Genomic DNA, 23330 nt, shown 5'->3' on the forward strand with positions numbered 1-23330 from the left:
TCTTGGCTATTTTGTACATCTCTCCTGATAATCTGGAGACCTAAGGCTTTGGAGTATATAAACAATGCTAAAAGCATTTGATAAAACAGAGTTAGGTTACTTCCCTGTAGTTATGGAGAAATTTAATGTTGGTCCCTCCACGTCAGCTACATGAGTTATGACATTGTACATTTGTCCTTATCAGCTGAATCTTCTCCTCGGAGTTTACGCCTTTATTTGGTATCTGGCAATGTTTCCTACTGACATCAATTCTTTTTTCACTGGCAATATAACAGAGATGTAAATTAAGGAAGAAAAAAGGCTGGCTACATGGTTTGTGGAGTAGCCGTTTGTGTCAAAAGCATTTTACTTTTCTTAAGCACTTTTTTTTCATGATGCAGTTGAATCCAATGTTCTTTGATTGCACAGCTGCTATAGTATCCAATCCAGCCAGAGTGTTTGAACCCTTGGGCAATTCAAAGGGCACTGGAATGTCTTAATTAAATCCTGAAAGTGGCAGTGAGCAGAAGTGGAAATATCTGAAAATGATTTCCTGTGCAATCAAAAGCTGATATGTATTTTTCTTAATTATAATATGATATCCCTTTTTCCATTTAATCTCCATTGTTTCTAGCTAGCATTTTAAAATTGGTTATTGTTTATATAACTAAAAGTGTAGTTAGAGCTCTTCAAACATGTATTGAGACAAGTTACACCAGTTTAAATCTACCCTTGTGATTCTGGAGAGGTGCAAAGCAGATTTAATGGGCTGGAAAATCTGGCTCAAGGTCCCTGCCCCAAAGAAGTTACATTTTAAGTCCCCACTCCTACAAAGTCTTACAGACATGCTTATTTTATCATAAGCAGAGCCAATGGCTTGGAGCTGAAGCTTTACAAATTCAGAAGGGAAATAAGGTGCAGTGTGTTTTTTCGGTTTGGGCTGTTGTTTGTTTGCTTGTTTGGTTTTACAGTTAAGACAATTAACCATTGGAGCGATTTACCTCAGGGTGTGATGATTTCCCCATCACTTAAAGTCTTTAAAATCAAGATTGGATGTCTTTCTAAAAGATATGCACTAGCTCAGTCAGAAGTTATAGGCTTGATTATGAATGACTTGGTGAAATTCTGTGGTCTGTCTTTTGCATGTGGTCAAAATAAATGATCAGAATGGTCCCTGTGAATCTATGAACTTTGTGCACTGTGAGTAATCTTATTGAAGTCAGTAGAACTATTCACATTGCATAAAATTAAATGTATGCCTAAATCTTTGCAGGACTGGGGCCTACATACATACATAAATTGTGTCCCTTTGGAACACCCAAAAGGGGTGCTTTTAAGGATAACTATATCCCCTAACAAAAACTAAGAATAGCATGTTTGCTTTAAAGTATATGCCCTGGAGAGCAATTTTAACTATCTGTTCCCTTTGACTTTTGCACAGAAATTCATACTGTGTCACAAGTGATGAGCAATTATATGTGAATTGAAAATTCTCAAGTAATATGACTAAGCATGCCCGGCTGTCATCAAATATATGTTGCTTTCTCTCTTTGTAGACCAGTGTTTAAGGATAATCAGGGAAATGTTGACAGAGACTCCCGATTTTCACCATTGTTCAGGCAAGAAAGTAGCAAGATTTCAACTGAAGATTTGATTAAATTAATAGCAGAATACAGAAGGTAAGGAATGGGTCTGAGGTCAGCTTGGGAGAGGCCTAAAGTTATAATGCTATTTTCATTAGTGTCCTTGTTCGCATTGGTGAGTGTGCCAAAATAGCCATATTAAATGCATGTTTTTCACATTAGTCCATTGTCTGCTGAGCTTTCCAGGATAATTGGAAAGGCATTTGACATTAGTACACATTATTACAACTAAAAGATAGTGATTCATGGAATAAGTGTCCATTAGGGAAGGTGCAGGTGGAGGAGCAAGCAAGAACACACTGAGAAAAGGAGAAATATACATGAAAATGAAAATAACCCTTTAACAGCTCTCCTATCCCTCACTATTGTTTATAATTGGGAACTCCATGGCAACCTATATAGTGGACATTGGGAGCATCTACTTTTCTCAAACGTTTGCCAGTACGTGAATTGTGAAATGGTGATTTGGCTGGTTCTCCTGTCACACAAGTGTAAATCAGGATTAATTCCACTGAAGTCGATATATTTGCACCGGTGTGAGTGACAGGAGAAACAGTATCTTCCTGTCGCCTCACATCCCAAAAACAACCCACAAAAAGCACATTAATTTGATTAAAACATCACAATTCCATTTGTAGGAAATTCTTTTAGGACCTGATTCAGTGCTGATTGAAGTCAATGGAAGGACTCCCATTGTCTTCAGTAGGCTTTGGATCAGGTCCTTAATCCTCATAGTTACGAGTATATGGCAATACGTTCACTGACATCACCAGTAAACTAAAGTGTTGGCCATAGATGTATTAGTCAGCTTGTCTGAAGCATCTCCTTTTTTAGAGAAGAGCAAGGCCACTTTGGCATCCTCAGGGCATCCGTGCAGACACAATGCCTGTGCCTCTGTCCCCTCTCAATATGGCTGCTGCAGGAGCCAGGATGCCCTGAGCTCCCCACAAGTGAGTGTTCTCAGAATTCCCATTAAAGGGGGGCATGTTTCAAATTGTAGAGCAGTAAGCTAATTGAAAAGCAGTAAGTTAATGCTGATGAGGTCTTCACTAATTCACATGCAAAAGTCCATGGGTCCTTCATGACTCTCTTCCATATGACTCCTTCCTTTCCCATGAATCCCTCTCCCCACAAAATCCCCAAGGAAGTACTTCCACAGAGAAGGCAGGAATGAAGCAACACTTCTCACTTCTGCACCCCTTGGTTTGGATCTGCTGGAGTCCAGTCACCCTTGGCTGAGGAGACGGTAGGGAGAATATGGGCCGAGGGTTTTGTGGGAGCATATGAAACTATTTTGCAAGTAGGAATTAGTTGGAAGTAAGATTTTCTGTTAATCAAAGTGTTGTTTTGATTTCATATCTATTAACCCATTTTAATTTTATTAGGAAAGTAATACACTTGTTTTTCTTACACAGTTTGGTAGCTCTAAATACGGTTTACCTTTCACTATTTCATGATTTAAATGACTGGTGATATTTCATTTCATATTGCTCTCTTAAGTCAGAAATTACATCCCCTCTTGCATTCGCTACACCAGCTTCCTAAAATGTTTTCATTTTTGTCATTGCAGAGCAGAGAAGATTAGCAAAATACAGACCATACCTGGCAACCTAGACATTGCAGTAAATTGTTTCCCTTTGGAACACCCAAGTATGATTCAATTTTATAATTATTCTGGGTTTATAAAATTTAATGTGAGCCTTTAACATTAATTGTTGCTTTGTCACAGTTCTGGAAGACAGGAAAGAAGGAACTGTAATTTTTAGTTTTTAATTATTTTGGGGGTTTGTTTTGATTCTTTTTTAACCAATACATATTAAACTGTTCTTCATCTTTTTCTATGCCTTGAAGTAACCTATTTTGTATTGTAGAAAGATCATGTCCTGTGTTCATTTGATGAGTCACAACCTGTGCATGTGAATGGGCCTGACTCAAAGTGCACTGAAGTCAATTGAAAGACTCTAATTGACTTTCGTGGATTTTGGATCAGCCCCTGTAGGAAGTGTTGTTATTGTAGTTATGACAAGTCTCCAAACCCAAATTTATTTAATTTGTTCTCTTTCTACTTCAAGGACCACCTCTCTCTGTGGCCCAGTCTTGAAAAAAGCTCAGTCCCTACCAAAACGGTTTGGCTGACTTGATTTTCTTTTTCTGAGTTTTTTGTTTTAGTTGGGGCATTTTGGATGTTTTTTACCTTTTTTCCTCACTTTTTAAGGCTAAATTTAAAATCAAAACACTATTGAAATGAAAGGTTCATCTCTTTTGATTTTGTTTTCCCAACCAAAACTATTCATCAAATGTGAAATGAATTTAACTAATAATTTCGGACCCTGAAAAATGCAATTCAGTGAAAAAACAATTTGTTAAAAATATTTGCCAAGCTTTAGTGAGGAATGGAATTAACAGCCAGTCATTCTGTTATGATACAGTCACTAGAACACCAGACTAGCTGAGGCATAATCAGGCAACCCAGTAGGGAGGTAAGATTCTTAAAGGATGTAAAGCACTTCTCTCTAATTATATATGTTTTAATTCATACTTAGCATTTTATATTTGCATCAATTTTGAGAAATTTTCACATAAAGTTTAACTACAAAATAACTTCACAAAAATGTCAAAGGTATTTTTTTTAATAAAATTAAGGGAAAGTTCCCCATTTTGTTGCAAATATCACTCTAGGCAAAACGCCCTCTTTCACACAGATTTCTGTGATATGTTGTTGCCTAACTCCATATTCACTTTTGATATTGGGTTTTTCAAAGTGCATGTGGAAGTTATTTTTTCCCCAGGGGTGCTCTACCCCTGCTCTGTCCTAAGGCCTGTCCCAACTCCGCCCCCTCCCTTGAGGCTCCGCCCTCACTCTGCCTCTTCCCGCCCCCTGCTCCAACTCCGCCCCTGAGGCTCCTACCCACAGCTCGCTGCTCTCTGCCCTCCCCCGAGCACCTCCCCCAGCCACCAAACAACTGATCCTTGGTACCACCGAACAACTGTGGCTGCTGGGTGCTGAGCATCCACTTTTTTTTTTCCCGTGGGTGCTTTAGCTCCAGAGCACCCCCAGCATCAGTGCCTATGAAAATTATTGAAAGTCTGAGGGAGCTGGCCACCTAGCTCTTATTGGCTCCATTGAAAATCCCACTATTAATAACAGTTTTAACAGCCCTTTGGCATCAGAAAATTTGCCTTCCTCTAAGGGCCTGATCAAAAGCTCACTGCAGTCAATTTAAAGACACCTCTTTACTTCTGTGGACTTTGGACCAGGCCTGAGAGCAGCTCCATTTCCATGAAAATTTTAATTATTCTTAACCAATGCTAAGGAAAGTTAATGAAAAGAGAGTTGGCCAGCAATCTCTTTAAAAAGTTCCCAGTAAGACTGTCTCTCTAAGAACTGACATTTCACTGCTGAGGATTAGCATCAGTTTGCATTAGACATCAGAAGGAGAATCTCTGTTTTAATAATGCTTGATTTACAATATGTCCAGCAAGTGCCTGAAGTACTGAAAATTAAGAGAAGATGTCAGTGTTTAACCTGATATAAAAGCCCTGTTCCCTCTGCTGACTAATGAAAGGGAGCCAAACATATGTACATCCTGCAAGGGGAGTGTTGGCAGCTACGTGAGATGTCCCCCCTATGGTATATAGCCACAAGTCTCCCTTCTGCAAAATATCCATGCATCTGCCAAACAATTCACAGAAAGGAAGGCGGGCCAGAGGGTGGGGTAGGAAGGCAAGCAATAACTGCTATAGTTGGGTGTTCCCCCTTTTATCTCAATTAAATTCATATTTAAAAAAAATCAGGGCTCTGAGGCTCCACTCAGTGAAGTCACAGAGAATAGCTAGTGGCCTAGTAGTCCGTAGCACCATGGCCAGACGTGTGTGTGTGTGTGTGTGTGTGTTTGCATTGAAAACGACTTCATACACTGGCTGGGATTCACAGTTCCTAAGGGGTGGTGATGGTGGGGTAGAATGTTCCTGAGCCATCGCTCTTTAAAAGCTGCAGTGTTTTTGCATTATTTTCTCCCCTTTATGGTTAATTTGACACAGTAGGGAAATATATGGGTCTATATCATTATATTTTGTGAGCTGCTAGAAATGCAATATATTTCAGGGGAGGGCTGGAGTCCTCAAGATTCTGTGTTAGTTTCTATTTTGTTGGTACCCAGTTTTACCTGTCTCTTTCTGAGAATCTAACAGAGACCATCACAGGTATAACAATGGTGCAGATATTCAGACATGGAGATGGTCTAATTCTAGAGCTGGCAGAAAAAAATGACTTTTTTTTCTGAAAACTTTTACAAAAAGTTCATTCCTTAGTTTTGTTGGAAATGTTTACATTTTTCAGCAGAGCTCTTCCTAACTCATTTAAAATAGAATGAATAGGTTGAAGGTAATATCCCATTATCCTCTTAAGGCCTTTCATTCCTATCTTATATATGGTTTGTTTCAATCAGAAATATACCTATCACTGCTGCTAGCCCAGTGGGGCTAATCATTTGGAGGCAGTAGAGCAATAATGTATCCCCTTCTACAGAGCAGAGTGTCTGGACTCTGTCCAGCCAAGTGCTCATGGAAAAATTACTGGACTCTACTATGCAGGCCAAGACATCCTAACCTGGGATCAGAATCTTCCAGGATGATGGAATGTTAGTAATTTGGGAAAGAACTCTCAAAAGCCCGAGTGTGACCATTGAATTTTTCATTGGCTGATGGCTGGATTCTTGAGGTCAGCTAAAGTGACCAACTTCATGGAGCTAATTAGAATAAATCAGATAAAGAGCCGCTTATGGTAGCCATTGGCCCATATTGGCTGGTCAGTACTAAGGGAATGTAATTCAGCTATTCACCTTTGACACTACTGGTATTGATTAGGAGGTAAAGAACAAAGGCTTCCATGAATGGCACTTTCTAGCTTATTTCAGGAATACACCTGACAGCTATGAATATAGTAACTGATCAGAGAAACAGCCTTCACATCTTGCTGTTACTCAATAGTCCCATAGAAGTTTTATTCCAGCCTGATGGTGGCATGACTTCTCATTGTGGAGGTTCTCAAGGGAGCAAGGGGGAGAGTTAGGATGTAAAAGAGGCAGGGAGAGCTTGCTTGCATGATCTGACTACCTCTTGGTTGGCTCTAGAGTTTGTAGGGTTGAGCCTCAGATTGCTTTTCCTTGGAAAAGGAATCAGTGTCTCTGACCCCCTTGGACTTGTGAAGTTCAGACAGCCATGGATATTTCCCTACTGAGATCAAGCTTGTTGCTGATTTAGTAGCATACATTGGAATACCAATCTGTGCTTTTGTGACGTCTGCGCTGAGTTACTCTGCTGTCTGGATGACAGCAGACTTATGTTCATCAGCTATCTCTTGAACTGAATTCAGATACTCTGATTCTCTGATGTATTAAATCTAGTTCTAAGTAATGTAGCTCTTGATTTAATTGGCTGCCAGTTAGATAGCAGATGAACTTTAAAAAATAAATGAAAAAATGGGCTAAATAGAGATGTTAACTCCATTAGAAACAATCTATTTTAATGACACTTCTGTTGCATTTAGAGCTATAACTTTGCTGAAATTATAAGAGTTGGAATGACAGTACTATGCTTTGTCTTAGATACTGTATATTTAAAGGTTATTCAGTGCTATATTTAACTTAAATGTAAATCAGTGCAATTACTATAGATTTACACTGGTGTAAAAGGGGATAGAATTTGGCCCTTTGTGTCTTGATATTGGATATTACATCCTACATACTTATTATTAGTGTATTTATAAAATGACAACTTCATTTTCTGATTGATTTATTTTATTTTATTTTTTTGAAGATTGTGTAACATCATCTTTTATCCCAATCAAGCCATTTGATAATACAGAGGAGCATCAACCTACGGTGGAAGTGGAGGAATTTGTACAAGAATCAACAAAATATTCCCGGCCTTATAGAGTGTATAAGAACCAAATATACATCTATCCAAAACATCTCAAGTACGATAGCCAAAAATGCTTCAGCAAGGTACAGTAAGCAACAATTTAGGGGTCTGATTTTGCCACCCTTAAGTCAGGTTGAGTTGTCCCTTAATGCATGAGTGGTCTCACTTAAATCAGTAGAACTACTCATCATAACTAAAGGGAGGCAGAATAGGATCCTAAATTACTGAACTAACTTGCAGTCTATTTAATTCTTTATGGAACCTTTAAGCACAGTAAGAATTTCCTGGAAGTGATTTTACAGATTATGCTATGAAGGCATTTCAAAGAAGATGTAGTGCAGTAATTTCTTTTTCAGCAATATTCTAGGGAAATATATTTTAATATAAATATGTATACAGATGATCCTCTCTTAAATGAACCTTGAGAGCTATATTCATATTCATACTGATTGAATATGAATTAAACTCAAGACAGGGCTAAATACTGGTCCCTTTATGCTCTACCTTTACACAATGCATTTGGTGCCTGCAAGTTCTTCTCCTTTTTACACATTTTTTTCCAGTGAGTTTTGTGGGGAGCTGCAAGTATTTAGGATATGACTCATCATCCATAGTGTTCTCCAGATTTTAAGTAGAACCTGTTATATTTCACACATCTTAGTTTGTATGTATTTTAATGGGCTAACTATTTCTATTTACACTTTTAATGCATCACTGTTGCAGGCACGGAACATAACAGTGTGTATTGAAGTTAAAAGTTCAGATGAAGAAGGAGCCAAGCCAATGAAGGTGAGTCAAAGACAAAGTACATTCACAGAACAATGTGTCAAAAGAGGTTTCGTATGAAACCCAGCAATTGAGAGTATTCTAATCAGGACTATTTAAAGTGTGAATATTCTAATATATTCTAAGTTTCCATAACGATCCTTTTTAATACCAGTTATTAACTATGTCAGCTGGAAGTGTCAACCCTGCAGTGCTAATTCAATGATTAGGCAAAAAAACTTGCAAAAGATGGCTACTTTCAAGAAAAGGGCACTGCCATCATATACAGTATGTTTTGAATTAAAATGTCACGCTGTGCCTATACTATACCTGGAAACAGCCTTAGGAAAACAATACAGTGTTTTCAATATAGACAGCATAGGACACAGATTTTATTTATTTATTTTATTTATTTTTTATTTATATCATCTTAGCACTTGGGAGCACCAGTCATGGACAGGACCCTATTATGTGAGGTTCTGTACAGACACAGAACAGACAGTCCCTGCCCCAAAGAGCTTACAGTCCAAGATAGACACAAGCATACACACCCCCAGCACAAGCCTGGGTTTTCAAATTTGGGTGACTAAGCCAGGTACCTCAATCCATGTTTAAGCTCCAAAATGCCTGTTTTATGCACCCAGCACCAGTCCTCGACGAGCGTAAATGACTTTCGCTTCATTGACTTCAGTGGAGCTATTCTGATTTACACCCTCTAAGGATCTGATTTGAGGCCTGATCCAAAGTCTATGGAAATGAATAGGAGCCTCTCCATTGTTTTCAATAGACTTTGGATCAGGCTCTTGGATTGAGGATTTTCCAAGCTGTTGTGGGTATTTGTTTATTTACACATTTCCCTTTAATTTTAATAGAACACCGGTCTAAATCCCTAGATTGTCTTGGAAATCTCAGTACCTACATCTTTATTTAGCACTTAGACATTTAAGTGCCTAAACTGGTATTCAGGGTCCAAATTTTAAAGCAAGTGCACGCTTGACTTTGGCGTATAAATCTCCACACAGTAAGGTGCCTAGGTCTAAATCTGAAAATCCAGGCCTTATTTATCATCATGATGAGCTACTTAAAATTAAAGGGTGGGATTTTCAAAAGCACCTAAGTGACGAAGGAGCATAACTGCCACTGAAAATCCTCCCCTAGATATATTGTATCTAATATAGCAGATTAGATACAAAGAACAGCCCAATTTGTTGTTTTACATATTTTTCACATTTATATGGTGGTTTTGCCTCTGTGAGGGCTGCAGGGCTAGTCCTACTATCCTTATGTTTGTGTGTAACCCACTGGTAAGTGTGTGTTACAAGTCCCCATCTGTGATGGAAATGAGTTAGTTCAGCCCCCAGCTACAAAGCCTTGGCTTTTTAGCTCAAGCTGTAGTAGCTCTGGCTTTTCACTCTGGAGGTCCCCTGTTCAACCTTCAGCATATCAGCCAAGCTGGTGGTCGTCACATCTGCATGGCTCACTTAATGAACAGCAAAATGTAGATTGTGCATGTTGAGGTATAATGCATTAAGATGGCTTTAAAAAACTAAGATTATCTATGTTAGATTTCCAAACTAATTTTGTGGTATACAGAGTTGTTCAATGAATACGGCACAAAAGTGGGAGAACCTGCACCTCAGTTTTCCCATACATAAAATAAGCTAATCAAGAATCATAGAAGCTAGAAATAGAAATAGAAAGGATCTATTAAATACCCTGGTCCTGCCAATGCAGGGAGGAGTTGTTGTGCCTAGAGACCCCAGTAAAGCATTGGAGTTGAATTGTGTAGAATGAGTCCATATAAAGGAAAGACACTTTTGTAAACCTCTTTTTAAGCTATGGCTATATTACTATTATCAGCATGCCTTGACAACTGAACTGAAGTATAATATTTTAACAGTGTATTTATGGGAAGCCTGGCGGACCATTATTTACCACAGCAGCCTACACAGCAGTGCTACATCATTCACAGAATCCTGATTTCTATGACGAGGTCAGTCCATTCTTCACTGACTAGACAATATGACTATATGCATTTAATTAATGGCATAGAAATGAAAAAAAAAAATTACCTGCCTGCTATAAGTGTTCATATATCCAGGTGAGTGTGAATTTCATTAGATAGAAAGATTTTTACTCACTGAAATAAACACACAGCATGAAATAAAATCTCACCATTTCTCTGAACACATCATAATGGTCAGTCTTTCTGTAAAGTCTTTTGTGTACAGACTTAGTAATGATCAGTCCTGCTCTCTAATGTGTATGTCTGTATCAAAGGTCAAGATCTAACTTTAACTCTGTTTAACATTTTCATTACAATAGTCTTTAGAGGTAAAATTCCCGCATGATGCCCAGACCCAGCTTAAGCCCCTCCATACCATTGGAGCATTTTTGTGGATCCAGTGGCCTGAACACACCACATGGCTTCATCACACATAAAGTGGCTGTGGCACCCCACAAGCATAGCAACAGCTTTGGGGGATGTAATGCAGCCCACACCCTCAATTGGTGGGGGATAGTAGTAGCCGCCTCAACACCTTTGCCTGCAAATGGACACTTCACCAACATAAAGCCTGATTCCTCAGGTGCAGGTGAATTGAATTTCACCCTAACCAATCCAGAGTGCTTCATAGCCTTGAGTTGTTAGTGTTTTTGACAGCACACTAACAAAGGATTGTTGCTCTTCTAGACTTTGCACTTATGGTTTCAGTGTATACTAATACTGGTAATACTGTAGACAGCAGGGCCAGTAATCATTCAGCATTTTCCAAACAATTGGCTTGGTCCTGTGCTCTTAATTGGCAAAACTTTCCATTAATTTCAGTGAAATTTAACCGGAGTAAAGAGCACAGGTCAGGCCCAATGGGTGGAATTCCTCCAAATACAGAGTATCCATTGAAGCTCCATGTTAAGAGCTTAAGGGGGATTGATTTTCAGAGGTTCTGAGCACCTATTGACTTCAACTGGAGTTGAGGGTGCTCAGCACTTGTGAAAATCTGGCCCCAATTGGTTCAGAGGGCCTTATGCAAGCCCTCCACATTACAGTGAGTTTTTTTCCAACATGAACAAATATTGAGTTCAGACTTCACCATCTAACAGAAATTGATTTGGGTGGGCCAACTGCACAGTGACCCTGACAACAACACATCTAGTGCAGTATCTAAAAGACGCTAGTGCCGCGTTTAAAGAAATTGTTTTAAGCTGCATGTTTAAATGCTCATTTCACTGCTATGTTTATAATATAGGTCTTTTCACCCTTAACCTGAAATAACATCAGAAATATGTCCCAACCCAATTCCTAACTCTTACCTTAGCTGCAGGATTAGTTTAGGTACAGCATTACTTCATAACTACTGTGCATAAGGGGTCTTATCCATTAGTCACCACCATAACACTTTTCAGTGTATTTTTCCCATGTCTTTCAATAGGTAAATAACAGCCCACCTTGACTTTGTACAGATTAGTGAACAATAGATTAGTTTTTCTTATTGTGGCCTATGGAATGTATGACTCATCTGAGATCATAAATAAAAAATTTTATTTTCACGTCAACCCTTGTTCACCCTCAGTCTTTATTATAAAATCAGTTATGATGACATATCATTAGTATTTTTAATTTAAAGGGTATCCAGGCTGACTCTCTCTCCTGCTAAAGGAGAAGTGATAGGGAAAGAAGAATGGTGACTCCTGGTTAGGGTCAGTGTTGAGTCTGATGGTGTGGAGATGATTGGTTCTAAGCAGCCTGTTTGAACAAGGTTCTTCAGTTTTCAGTTCTGTGCCATTTCATTAGAAACACAATTATTCGCTCAAAGGAAAGAGAAGAAAAACCAGTTTAAGTGGAAGTAATAAATGGTGCCTCTCAATGATTTCTTTAAAAGAACAGCTGTTACACCACTAAAAAGAGCAACACACAAAGAATCAATTGCCAGTCAAAAGGCCAGTTTTAATTAGAGATATATAGAAAGAGAGATTTCTCCTTTAGAGCCCATCTCTTACTCCTGGTTGATTCCCTTTAAACTAAAGAGAGGTGTAACCTTTTACATTTCAGGTGAAAATTGAGCTTCCCACTCAACTCCATAAGAAACACCACATTCTGTTTTCATTTTATCATGTCACCTGTGACATAAATGCAAAAGCTAATGCCAAAAAGAAAGAGGCTCTGGAAACACCAGGTACCTGCAGTAGAATTACTTTCAAATAATTCCGTGCTAATGTTTGTCTGCATTATATTTATAGTGATATATGTTCATCTCAGGATTTCAGAATTTCTGTTTGTGGCTATTATTTACTATGATCCTATGAACCAAAGATCTTATACTCAAAAATGTCATATTGATTTGCTCTTGTGTGCAGTTGGATATGCTTGGCTTCCTTTATTGAAAGATGCCCAGTTAGCTTCTCAAGAACATAACATTCCAGTGACAACCTGTTTGCCTCCCAGTTACTTAAACTTTCAAGATCCTGCAAATGGAAAGGTATTAAGTAATATTTATATATTATTCAAAAGGAATAGAGAGATTGAAGTTTGTGTGATTAAAAGGATAGGGCCAGCTTCTCATTTATGCCTTGCTGGCAATGTAAAGGAGCCATTGTGTGAATGATATACTGAACCATACTGCTTAGTGTGTTCATATGTATAGCATTCAATTTTTAAGTTAATATGTGTACCAACAGATCGGGGGCAAATTATGCCTCTTCCAGTGGTGTGCTGGGAAAAGGAGGTACCCCCTGACTGCAGTGCATGGATAAAGCACAAATTCTTCCCAGCTGCTGGAGGGAGCATGGTGAAGCGTGGTTTTTTATACAGTTTTAGCTGGGGTCCCTGCAAAGTCTGACTTGCACAAGTCCCATGATCCTTGGCATAGTGCCCAGGATTCCCCACTGAACCTTGAGTTGTGCCCTGTTAAGAATCCTCAGCAGGAGAGTTACGGGCAGTTTCATCTCCCTTTGTACTAACTGAGCAATGCAGAGAGAGTTGAGTAGGCCTGTGGATCTAGTCTATTGTTTTGTGGCATTGACAGGATAGTGGGGGAACTCCCATTGTGACTGAGAGCTGAATATTTAAAATAATACAGTATCCTGAGTGAACTTGCACATTCACAGAGCTGTGCAGCAAAAAGTGATGCAGAACTGAACAGTGTTGACATGTTTGTACTTTTATGCTGTTTGCAAGTGTTGAAATAAGAAGAAAATATTTTTTACAGCAGAGTGGAAGTGACATTAAGTGGGTAGACAGTGGGAAGCTGCTTTTCAAAGTGTCTTCATTTGTTGTATCGACTGTAAATACTCAGGTGAGTTTGCATTTTCTATCAGATATCCTTAACTCCTAATCAGAAATGCGTGCTTGAAAAAACCTGACAAATGATCTTAATATATCTTAAATCTTGTATGAATCTGTTTGTCTAACATTAAAGATAATCTGAATGTAGGAGGGCTGAGGAGAGAGGAGTGATAATTACCCCTTTTAAGGAAAAAAGAGGCATTATTTTGGCTGATACAGGAGGGTGTAACTAGAAATTTAAAAACATCCTGATGTTGAAATCTGTTAGATTGGAGGAAAACCCCATTGCTCAGGACACTTAAAACAAGACTGGACAAAGCACTAGGAAATGCACACTCTGCTGGTAAACGAATGGACTACGTGGTCTAATCCTTGTTGGGCTTTTCCATATCTGATTCCTATTATTCTGTGACTCTTTGTGCTGTGTGGTGTAAAGTGTAAAGTTCCTGGATTCTAACCACCATGACCAATTCATGGAGATGGTTAGCAAATATTTGAATTGCAGTCCATGCTAAAATAGGTATTAACTTTAGCATATGTTTATCATTTTAGGATCCATATCTGAATACCTTTTTCCAGCAGTGCCAAAAAAGAGAAATGGATCTCTCCCAGCCTCTTACCTCAAGCTTTGTCATGTCCTGTAAGGTAAAATAATTTAGAAGTGTTACAAGCTGATGTAGGTAAATAAATTTTAAGAGCCAAATTCTAGTTCTCTTTGAATTTGCCTCCCAAGTGAGCCCATGGCCTGCTTATGTTTCTAAATTGCCATGGGCTGGATTGTGTCCCAAGACACAGATCATCATAAGGGAGGGCATGTTGCTGTGCTGCTCCAGGAGCAATGCAGAGAAGGAATTGGGGCTTGGAGAGCCACAGTTATCTTGCTGCTCCCCTCTTGCTCCAGAGAGTAATCATTTTTTCCATGCCCACTTCTTCCGCTTCCCTTCCTGCATGAGAGCTGGGGGTAAGAAATTGGCATGCAGTGCCACGTACCCCTGTATGCCTGGAGCAAAGATACAGGTCACCCTCATAAGGGGGATCTTACTCCTGTTTGCATTCTTGTATGGATGCTCACTCCTACAATGAATTCTTAATCCATTTGGCAGTGGGCAAATCCCATGGGCCCACCCTAAAATATGTAGTTTGGAGCGGAGCAGGAAGGAGCTAGAATACTGAAGGGCAAGTTATGAAACATATTAACTTCCTTGGTGATCGTCTAAGTCTAATAGCAGTTTATACGTTTAGAGATTAAAGTGAAGAGTATTTTTTCCCCCATTGCTCCATTTTCACAATTAAGCTGATTTCATTAAGCTGCGTAGTAAAAGATAATTTTGCTGCAACTTTCCAATAGTGGTGACATTTCTCTGGACAACTATTTAAAGGTGTGTGTGTGTGTGTGTGTGTGTGTGTGTGTGTGTGTGTGTGGTTGTTTCTGAAAGTGAGATATTTGTTTTGTTGTTTTTGTTGTTGTTTTTTATATGTAGTAACAATTAGTCCTGGTTGAATTTAAAAATTGTGACTATTTTCATGAATAAAAGCATTAGGTTCAGTTTTCTCTATTATATAAGTTATTTGTGTATATTCAAATAGTTACTAGGTATTGGGGAAAATGTTTGTGAATACCCAAAAGGTGCACAAATTTTAGCATGAGTGATTACACATCCAGAAAAGCATGTTAGAAGTGAACTGTTCATTATTTGCTGCTTTTTGTCTGCCTCTTTATTATATTTCAATCATCCAATCAGGAAACAGAAATAAAATCATGTGAGCTAAGTGATCAATTGCACAACATAAATAGATAACAAATATTCAAAGTGAACAATTCATGAACAAACAATAGGCAGAAAAATATTTGCCCAAACTTTCGGCTTTTATTAACTAATCAAAAATGCATTTGCAGAAAATCAGAGAGCTAAATCCATAACAATATTATTTTTAATGAATAATTCAGTTAGCTCTGTCAGTTAAGATAATGGAGTGTCATTGTCCAGTCAGTAGAGTGTAACACTGTTTTTAATAAGTGTGATTTTTGACTTGGTCATAAATATTTTATCCAAAATGAAACACAGCATAAGAGGTCTCAACCCAGGTATAATTTTTTCTCAAAATTTTTGGGGAGAAAATCTTTAAAAGTAAGAACTTCAGTCCTTCACAATTGGTATATATTTTCTACTCTTTAACTGAAAAAAAAAAGTCAGGCAATAATTTCTACTTTATAATCACAGAATAATCAGAAGCTATAAAATCTCAAGAATAAAAATTCAGGGTACAAATTCATACTTCAAAAAATACCTTGACATGGAGCATGATTCTCCACTGTCTTACACTGATTTAATTCCACTTACTTCTCTGCAATTATCAGATGGTGAAACCAGTGTAATGGAGTGGAAATTCAGGTCCTGGTGGATTGTGGTTTATGTCCGTAATCTATCATTATTCTGCTTTGTGTCTGATACAGAATTTACTGAAAATTGAGAAGATCCATGTAATTATGAATTTTCTTCCTGTGATCCTGAATCAACTCTTTTGGGTTCTGGTACAAAACGACGTGGATGAGGTTACCACTTCTGTGACAAGGTATCCAAAAATTTGTTATATATAATAGAATTAGGGCCAAATTCAATCCAGAGTGTGACTGTTGACATGAGTCTAGTTATGAACCAGGGCTGAACTTGGTGTTTAGATTTTAATAGATGATGAGCTCATTATCCTAAAATGTCTGACTCCTAGATCTAACACAGGGCTTTGCAAGTAAGTCAAGTAACTAAGTGTAGGATATGACATCACATAATTGACATCACCCACAAAATGTATTATTCCTACGCAGACCTTGCTTTCTCTACTATTTCAAATCAGTTGGCAGCCAACAGGTAAAGGGGGTTTTCTATAAAATATATAATTCTCGGACGTGCTGAGCACTTCCTGAATGGTGCTTAGTGTCCTCAATTCCCTCTGACTTCCTTGTGGGTTGAGGCTGCTGAGCCCCTCAAAGAAAGAGGTCAGTGCCTTCTAGGATTCAACTTATAACTAGGTGAGTCAGGTCCAGTGGCAGAGTTAGAGTTAGTGGGGCCCTGCTCAGCTTCATTTTTGGGGCCCCTTCTTGGGACCCAGCCAAGAAAAAGAACATTCTCTATTATCTCTCTTCTCTCCCCCCCCCCATCCCCGTTTTTCATTCTTTTTTTTCTTCATCCTCCTCCTATAGGTAATAGGAAGTAAATGAAAATCAAGTGAGGTACCTTGATTGTTTTTGTAGTCTAACTTATTTTTCCACAGACCACTTGAAAATCGCTGAGGGTCTCGGCGGATCACTTAATGGTCTTTCCAAATATTGTTTGTACCATTAGCTAACTATTGTAAAGTGCTTTGGATAAGAGTGCTTTGTAAAAAAAAATGTGAAAAAACGTTGGGGTATAAGGTCTGGCCAGGACTTAGGGTGCAGGAGGGGGCTCAGGGCTGGGGGTGCAGGGTCTGGGAGGAAGTTAGGGTGCAGGAGCAGGCTGGGTGTTGGGGTGTAGGGTCTGGCCAGGAGTTAGGGTGTGGGAGGGGGCTCAAGGCTGGGACAGGGGGTTGGAGTGTGGAGTGCTTACCTGAGGCAGCTCCCGTTTGGTGCGAGGGGTGCAGGTGTGTGTGTGGGGTGCAGGAGTCAGGGTGGGCAGGGGGCTGGGGGGGGTGCTGGGTGCAGGAGTCAGGGAGGGCAGGAGGCTGTGGGTGTGTGAGGGGGGTGCAGGAGTTAGGGCTGGGGTGCAGGGTCTGGGAGGAAGTTAGGGTGCAGGAGCAGGCTGGGGGTTCGGGTGCAGGGTCTGGCCAGGAGTTAGGATGCAGGAGGGGGCTCAGGGTTGGGGCAGGAGGTCGGGGTGTGGAGTGCTTACCTGGGGCAGCTCCAGCGAGGGAATGTGGGGGGGTGGGTGCAGGAGCTCCCGTTTAGTGCTCAGGGTTGGGGTGGGGATGGGGATGTGGGGGGTGCAGGAGTCAGGGCATGGGGTGTGGGGGGCTGGGTAGGTGTGGGTGGTGCAGGAGTCAGGGAGGTCAGGGAACTGGGGGTATGTGTGGGGGGTGCAGAAGTCAGAGCAGGGGGCTGGCGGTGTGGGCCGGGGTCATGGGGGTGCTCCCAGCCCCCTGCCCTGAGTGGCTCACAGCAGGGGGCTGAGGGGGTATGTGTGGGGGGAGTGTGGGAGTGCTCTTCCCTGCTCCGATTCCACCCCCTTCCCCAAGGCCCCGCTCCTGCCTCTTCCCCCCACTCCTCCCCCTCCCTCCTGGAGCGACCTAAGCCCTAGCAAACAGCTGTTTGGTGGCGGGGGAAGCGCTGGGAGGGAGAGGGAGGGACGTGAATACAGCACGCTCGGTGGAGGAGGCGGGGAAGAGGCAAGGGGGAGCTTGGGCTGCTGGTGGGGGAGGAGCCTGCAGCAGGAGCCCCAGGAGCCAGCAGGACCAAGCTGCCCTGTGTTTTACTGTAAATCCACCTCTGGTCAGGTCACCCTGTTTTGGACAGTTTGCAATGAAAACATTTATGCCGTAACAATGAACAACAGGGAAGGCATTATCCAAGTAATTAACAGTCAGCTGGAGAGACTTACCAAGGGTCTGTGACCTCCAGGAATGTCCAACTAAAATATTTGTTTAAAATAAAATATTTATTGCTATTATTTACCGTGAGATCAGAAAAAAATAATAAAAAGAATAATTTCCAGTGGATGGGCTGAAAAAGAAAAGTTGTACTGTATAGAGTTCTCTTTGTTGGCTTTTCCCCAGCCATTAAAGGCCTGGGTAGTAACCAGAAGACAAACACAACTTAATCCTCAGTAGTCCCATTGGGTTTATAAGTGTTGTTAATGTATTTTATATGTTTACTGAAGCTGGTTTGCAGTGTTTAACTGTTGAAGGGCAATTCGTTGTAAGACTTCAGACTCCTGATGCTTGATTCCTCAAGTTGACTTTAATGGCAGCTTAGGGGGCTCAACACTTCTATGGAAGTACTCGGCCTGAAAACCTTTGAAGTTATGTCTGGAATGAATTTAGCAGTGTCACTCCCCTGGCTGGCAGAGACTGAGCTCATCCCAGTGGTGATGTACGCAGTCTCCAAGAGAAGGATGTCAAACCTTTTCCTGTGACCCCTAACTGCCCAATTAATTAACACTAATGCCAATTGGGGAATAGATGGTTTTGTCCCAAGCCAGAGTTAGTGTTAGTTGGGGTGGCTGGAAAACACAGTAGTGAAACAGTTGGGTTAGAAACTGGAAGGGCAGCCTTTTTTTATGCTCAAACACTTGGCTATCCACCCACCTAGTAGAAAATGGCTTCTTGTGTTTTCCTCCTTGTCTGTGTACAGGCTTTATAACAACATTGCTGATGTCAACAGCAACATGCACAGCTGTGCACTGGCAAAACGCTGGGCATGCCTTTCATTGTTTTGCCACTGTACATGTGTGCACTTTGTATTTTGTTTTGAATAGCTTGAAGTAGCTTGTGTTGAACAAGTTAAAAGCTTGAAAAGCAGAACAAGAACTCAAAATTGTTCATGGTTCTGAAAAAACACTTTCTTTATACTTTTGTCTTGGTTACTGACTTGCCTTGGGCCCCAGTCATGCAGTCATTACTCTGTCTTTACTCTGCCAAAATTCCCATTGATATCTGAATAGTAGAGGAGTAAGGACTGAATGACTGGAACCTTGGTGAATAATTTGGTCATTTATTTATTTTTCAGAACGCCCTAATCACATTAATAATAATAAATGAGAAATAGTTTGCAAAACAACATTTAATAAAATAGAAGCTTTTTTGGATTATATAACAAGAGTGTACAGAAAGCAACTAAAAAAACCTCAGCAATTATTAAACTGTGGTACATGGGTTGGTTTATGAGAATAAGAATCCATTATAGTGATACTGATTAACATATTTACCAAGTACTTTTGAGTTTGGAATATGGTCCACTAGGTCTTAACATTTGAGAACTGCTGCACTAACTGATTTTTTTTTTTTCATTCTTGCCACATAAAAACAGGCCATTTATTTTTACATTTTGCTGAATAAATACAGCAAATCCTGCCTTAACTGCTCACTCAAAGAAACGGGTTAGCTAACAGGGGATGTCTTCTAATAAAGATGGAGCAGAATTATGTTCAGTAACTTTGTGAATTCTGTGGGGTGATGTCTTAAAAACAGGAAACTCTCAAAAAACATGGCTTCTGGTGCAAGCTTAATTGTGTACAGAGAGGCTACCTTGTTGGAACCTCTGGCAAAATGACTCACCTGCCTTTGCAGGGTTTTTGCACTGTAGTCCTGCCAACCAGGTCCACTAGTGGTTCCTTTTGCTTTGTGACCTGGCCCTCCAGCCTGGTCACCTTTGGTCTAACTCCTTTTGGGATAAAACAGGATTTTCACAAATTAGTCCCAGGACCTCACACTGGGCCTGGTCCAGGCCCCGTAGTCCTTCTGGCCTCTTGTGTTTGGGGCCTTTCTGCTAATCTTCTCAGTGAGGCTGGAGAGCAGCAGTGCTCAAACTGTGGGTCGGGACCGCAAAGTGGATCACAAAAATGGGGTCGCCAGAGCCAGCATTAGAAGCCCGAGCTCCACCCCCACCCAGGGCAGCGGGGCTTGGGCTGCGGCCTCCTCTCCCCCAACCCAGGCGGCAGGGCTTGTGCTCTGACCGCCTCTGAGGGTTACCAAGCCTCCTGGTTTTGGCGGGAGTCTCCCGGAATTGGGCTCTATCTCCTGAAGGCTACTGAAGCCAAATCGGGAGATTTTAGGCCGCTAAAAGTCCAGCAGCGCAGCAGGGTTAAGACAGGCTCCCTGCCTGTCCTGGCCCCGCGCTGTTCCCAGAAGTGGCCAGCACATACCTGCGGCCTCTGGGGTGGAGCCAAGGGTTTCCATGCGCTGCCCGCGCCACCGACTCCACAGCTCTCATTGTCTGGGAACTGCGGCCAATGGGGGCTGCGGGGCATTGCTTGCAGGCATGGGCAGTGTGCAGAGCCCCCTTGCAGCCCCCCCTCTCCCCTCAGGGGCCGCAATGATATGCCGGCCACTTCCAGGAACGGCTGGAGGGGGCAGTGCATGGAGCCCCCTGGCCCCGCTTAGCTCGGGTGGCTCCCAGTTGGCATCACAGTGGGGCTAAGGCAGGCTCCGCCCCCGCAGCTCCCATTGGCTGCAGTTCCCGGCCAATAGGAGCTGCAGAGTCGGCGCTCAGGACACAGGCAGTGTTCAGAGACCCCTCTCTGCACACTGCAGGGACGTGCTGACCACTTCCGGGAGCGGCGCGGAGCCAGGGCAGGCAGGGAGCCTGCCTTAGCCCCACCGCACCGCCAAAGAAGCAAGAGGTCTGACCATACAGACCTTAAACACTTGCTACAAGGGTCCCTGGGCCAGAACATCAGTTGCATCTGAAGAAGTGAGGCTTTTTACCCATGAAAGCTTATGCCCAAATAAATCTGTTAGTCTTTAAGGTGCCACCGGGCTCCTTGTTGTTTTTGTGGATACAGGCTAACACGGCTACCCCCTGATGCTTGTAGTAACTTTGTCAGATGGGGCTCATGGTCCAATGAAGTTTGAGAACCTCTGAGGAATCCCTCTATGCTGGTTTCTGGCCCAGGGACCCTTGTAGCAAGTGATTAAGGTCTGTCTGGTCAGACCTCTTGCTTCTTCCATAGACTACTCTGTACATTATCCCCCCTTCTCTTCAGGAGGCTCATATTGTCGGGAGGGGTGGGGAGGAGCCTCTTCCCCAGGGTCAAGGGAGCTAGTCCTAGTTCTCAAGGCAACAAAGGAAAGGAAACTAAATTAACAGAAATAAAGAGCAGTAGCATCTTCTCTGTCCTACCTGTCCTACAGCTCTGTGCTTGCAAGCAACTAAAGGTAGCTTGGCTCTCTGCTTTCTCCTTTCTGGGAGCTGAGGGTGAGGTCTGTCCACAGCCCCAGGCTGGGCCCTTCTGCACTGAGCTTCTCCCTTTTTAAGGCTCCTCCTCCAAGGTTGGCATGAGGCTGGGATGCCTGAGCCAAAGCTGCTCTTTAACACCTTCTTGCCTGGTGTGGGGTTTATACAACCCACCACTGAACCCTTCCTTTCTAAGTGTCCCTTTGCCGGGGTGCTAACCCCTGAAAGGTTAGAATAGAAATTCTGACACAACAGCCTTAAATAGACTTTGATTCTCAACTTCATTAACACTCTTCCTAATTGTCTTCATTGTAACTTCTTCATAATATTCCCAGAGCCATATAAGTGTTGAAATATTTTCCAGAAACATGTAGTTTCATCTCCCAATAATGTACTAACATCAACATCACAACTGTTAAAATTGTTATAACTGGGTGTGTTTTGTTAAAATAACAGTAACTTTTTAGAGTAAGGCCCTGATCCACCATTGTGACCCACACAAGCGGGCTCCTGGGCCCACATGTAGTGCCCATGAAGTCAATGAGTTCCACATGGGCACAGCAGATTGTCCACATGGATTTTCCATGGATCAGACACATAACAGTAATTTTGAATCTGATGTATAACAGTGTGATATAAGGTAAAGCATATAAGGACATTTTTCTGCCTCATGCTGCAAGATATCTCAATATCTTTCTTTTCCAGGGTTCTTACTGACATTGTTGCAAAGTGCCATGAAGAGCAACTAGAATATTGTGTCCATTCGTATGTAAAGGTATGAAATATCCTGTGTGTTGCACATTATTTCCATTTTCTCTTTGTGATACTTTCTTGTAGTTTTTCCAGCATTTGGATAGTTGCCTTTTGACCCTTTAGATGGTGCAGTGATTAGGGAGCTAGCCTAGGCCTTGGGAGACCCACATTTCCCTGCTCTGCCACAGACTGCGTATTTAACCTTGGGCAAGTCACTTATCTTCTCTGAGCCTCAGTTCCCCATCTGTAAAAATGGGGATAATAGCACTGCCCTTCCTCACAGTGGTGTTTGGAGGATGAATACATTAAAGACTGTGAGGTGCTCAGATACTATGGTAGGGGGGGCCATGTAAGTACCTAAGTTTGATAGATTTATGTATAATTCAAGGAGGTATTTTGCAGCATTCATGTTAAGTGGTTTTACTGCTTCATATTGACCTGCCAGGTGTACTGTATGCATACAAGGTGTTTCTCCAATAACATTTAACAAATTACAAATGGACAAGTAAAGCTTAGTGATAATTTTTACTAAGGAGGTGTTCCTTTTCTTTGTGCTTGCAGATTGCTGTATGTTTCTTCTATTATATATTCTTAGCCTTCTATTGTTTTCTCAGGATATCTTTTGTTCCTCCAAATAACTGTATATTTATTTCACATCCTAGAACCAGGAATACTTTATTTTCTGGCATGGTTCCTTGCACATTTTTGTAACTGGGCACTGCTTGTTCCGTTTTTTTCATCCAATTCTCATTTTGGGGAAGGTGGCATATGTCTATACTCAGTTACACCGTTAGCCGAGTATTTTGATCTCAGTGAACTTGTGATGACATTGAGAAAGTCAAAACCCCAATGTCTTTAAAAATGATATATTTGTTCCCAATATCCATCAAGTACCACTTAAGTTAGCACAAATAATGCTACAGACCAACAAACACTAAATAAATAGTTTATCTGAAGTAACAATCTAAGATGAAGAGCTTAGTATAGAACTGAATGTTGTAAGTAGAAAAATAGGGGAACCACCCGAAGGAACAAGGAAAAGGCAAAAGCTCTTCCTTGGATTTTGGAAAAATTGTACCCACACATTACTTAGATTAATCAAGGACTTGGCAGTGTAGTT

At 41.1% G+C, this 23330-nt stretch overlaps 1 protein-coding gene across 15 annotated transcripts in view; it reads left to right on the plus strand.

Annotated features, from left to right (window-relative positions):
* The window catches only part of DOCK10 (dedicator of cytokinesis 10), a 226103-nt gene that overhangs the window by 140571 nt on the left and 62202 nt on the right, over positions 1 to 23330 (plus strand). For 9 of the 15 annotated variants that reach the window (XM_065558013.1, XM_065558014.1, XM_024103281.3 and 6 more), the window contains exons 15-26: positions 1536 to 1658; positions 2767 to 2868; positions 3193 to 3272; positions 7440 to 7627; positions 8268 to 8333; positions 10210 to 10302; positions 12361 to 12484; positions 12666 to 12787; positions 13517 to 13603; positions 14146 to 14238; positions 16049 to 16167; positions 22163 to 22232. In XM_065558013.1, the coding sequence (XP_065414085.1) occupies positions 1536 to 1658; positions 2767 to 2868; positions 3193 to 3272; positions 7440 to 7627; positions 8268 to 8333; positions 10210 to 10302; positions 12361 to 12484; positions 12666 to 12787; positions 13517 to 13603; positions 14146 to 14238; positions 16049 to 16167; positions 22163 to 22232 (1267 nt within the window). The remainder of the gene's footprint in view (positions 1 to 1535; positions 1659 to 2766; positions 2869 to 3192; positions 3273 to 7439; positions 7628 to 8267; positions 8334 to 10209; positions 10303 to 12360; positions 12485 to 12665; positions 12788 to 13516; positions 13604 to 14145; positions 14239 to 16048; positions 16168 to 22162; positions 22233 to 23330) is intronic. The other 6 variants (XM_008165874.4, XM_065558018.1, XM_008165873.4 and 3 more) reach the window with 2 other exon arrangements.

This window comes from Chrysemys picta, chromosome 9, assembly GCF_011386835.1.
Source record: "Chrysemys picta bellii isolate R12L10 chromosome 9, ASM1138683v2, whole genome shotgun sequence".
NCBI classification, from domain to species: Eukaryota; Metazoa; Chordata; order Testudines; family Emydidae; genus Chrysemys; species Chrysemys picta.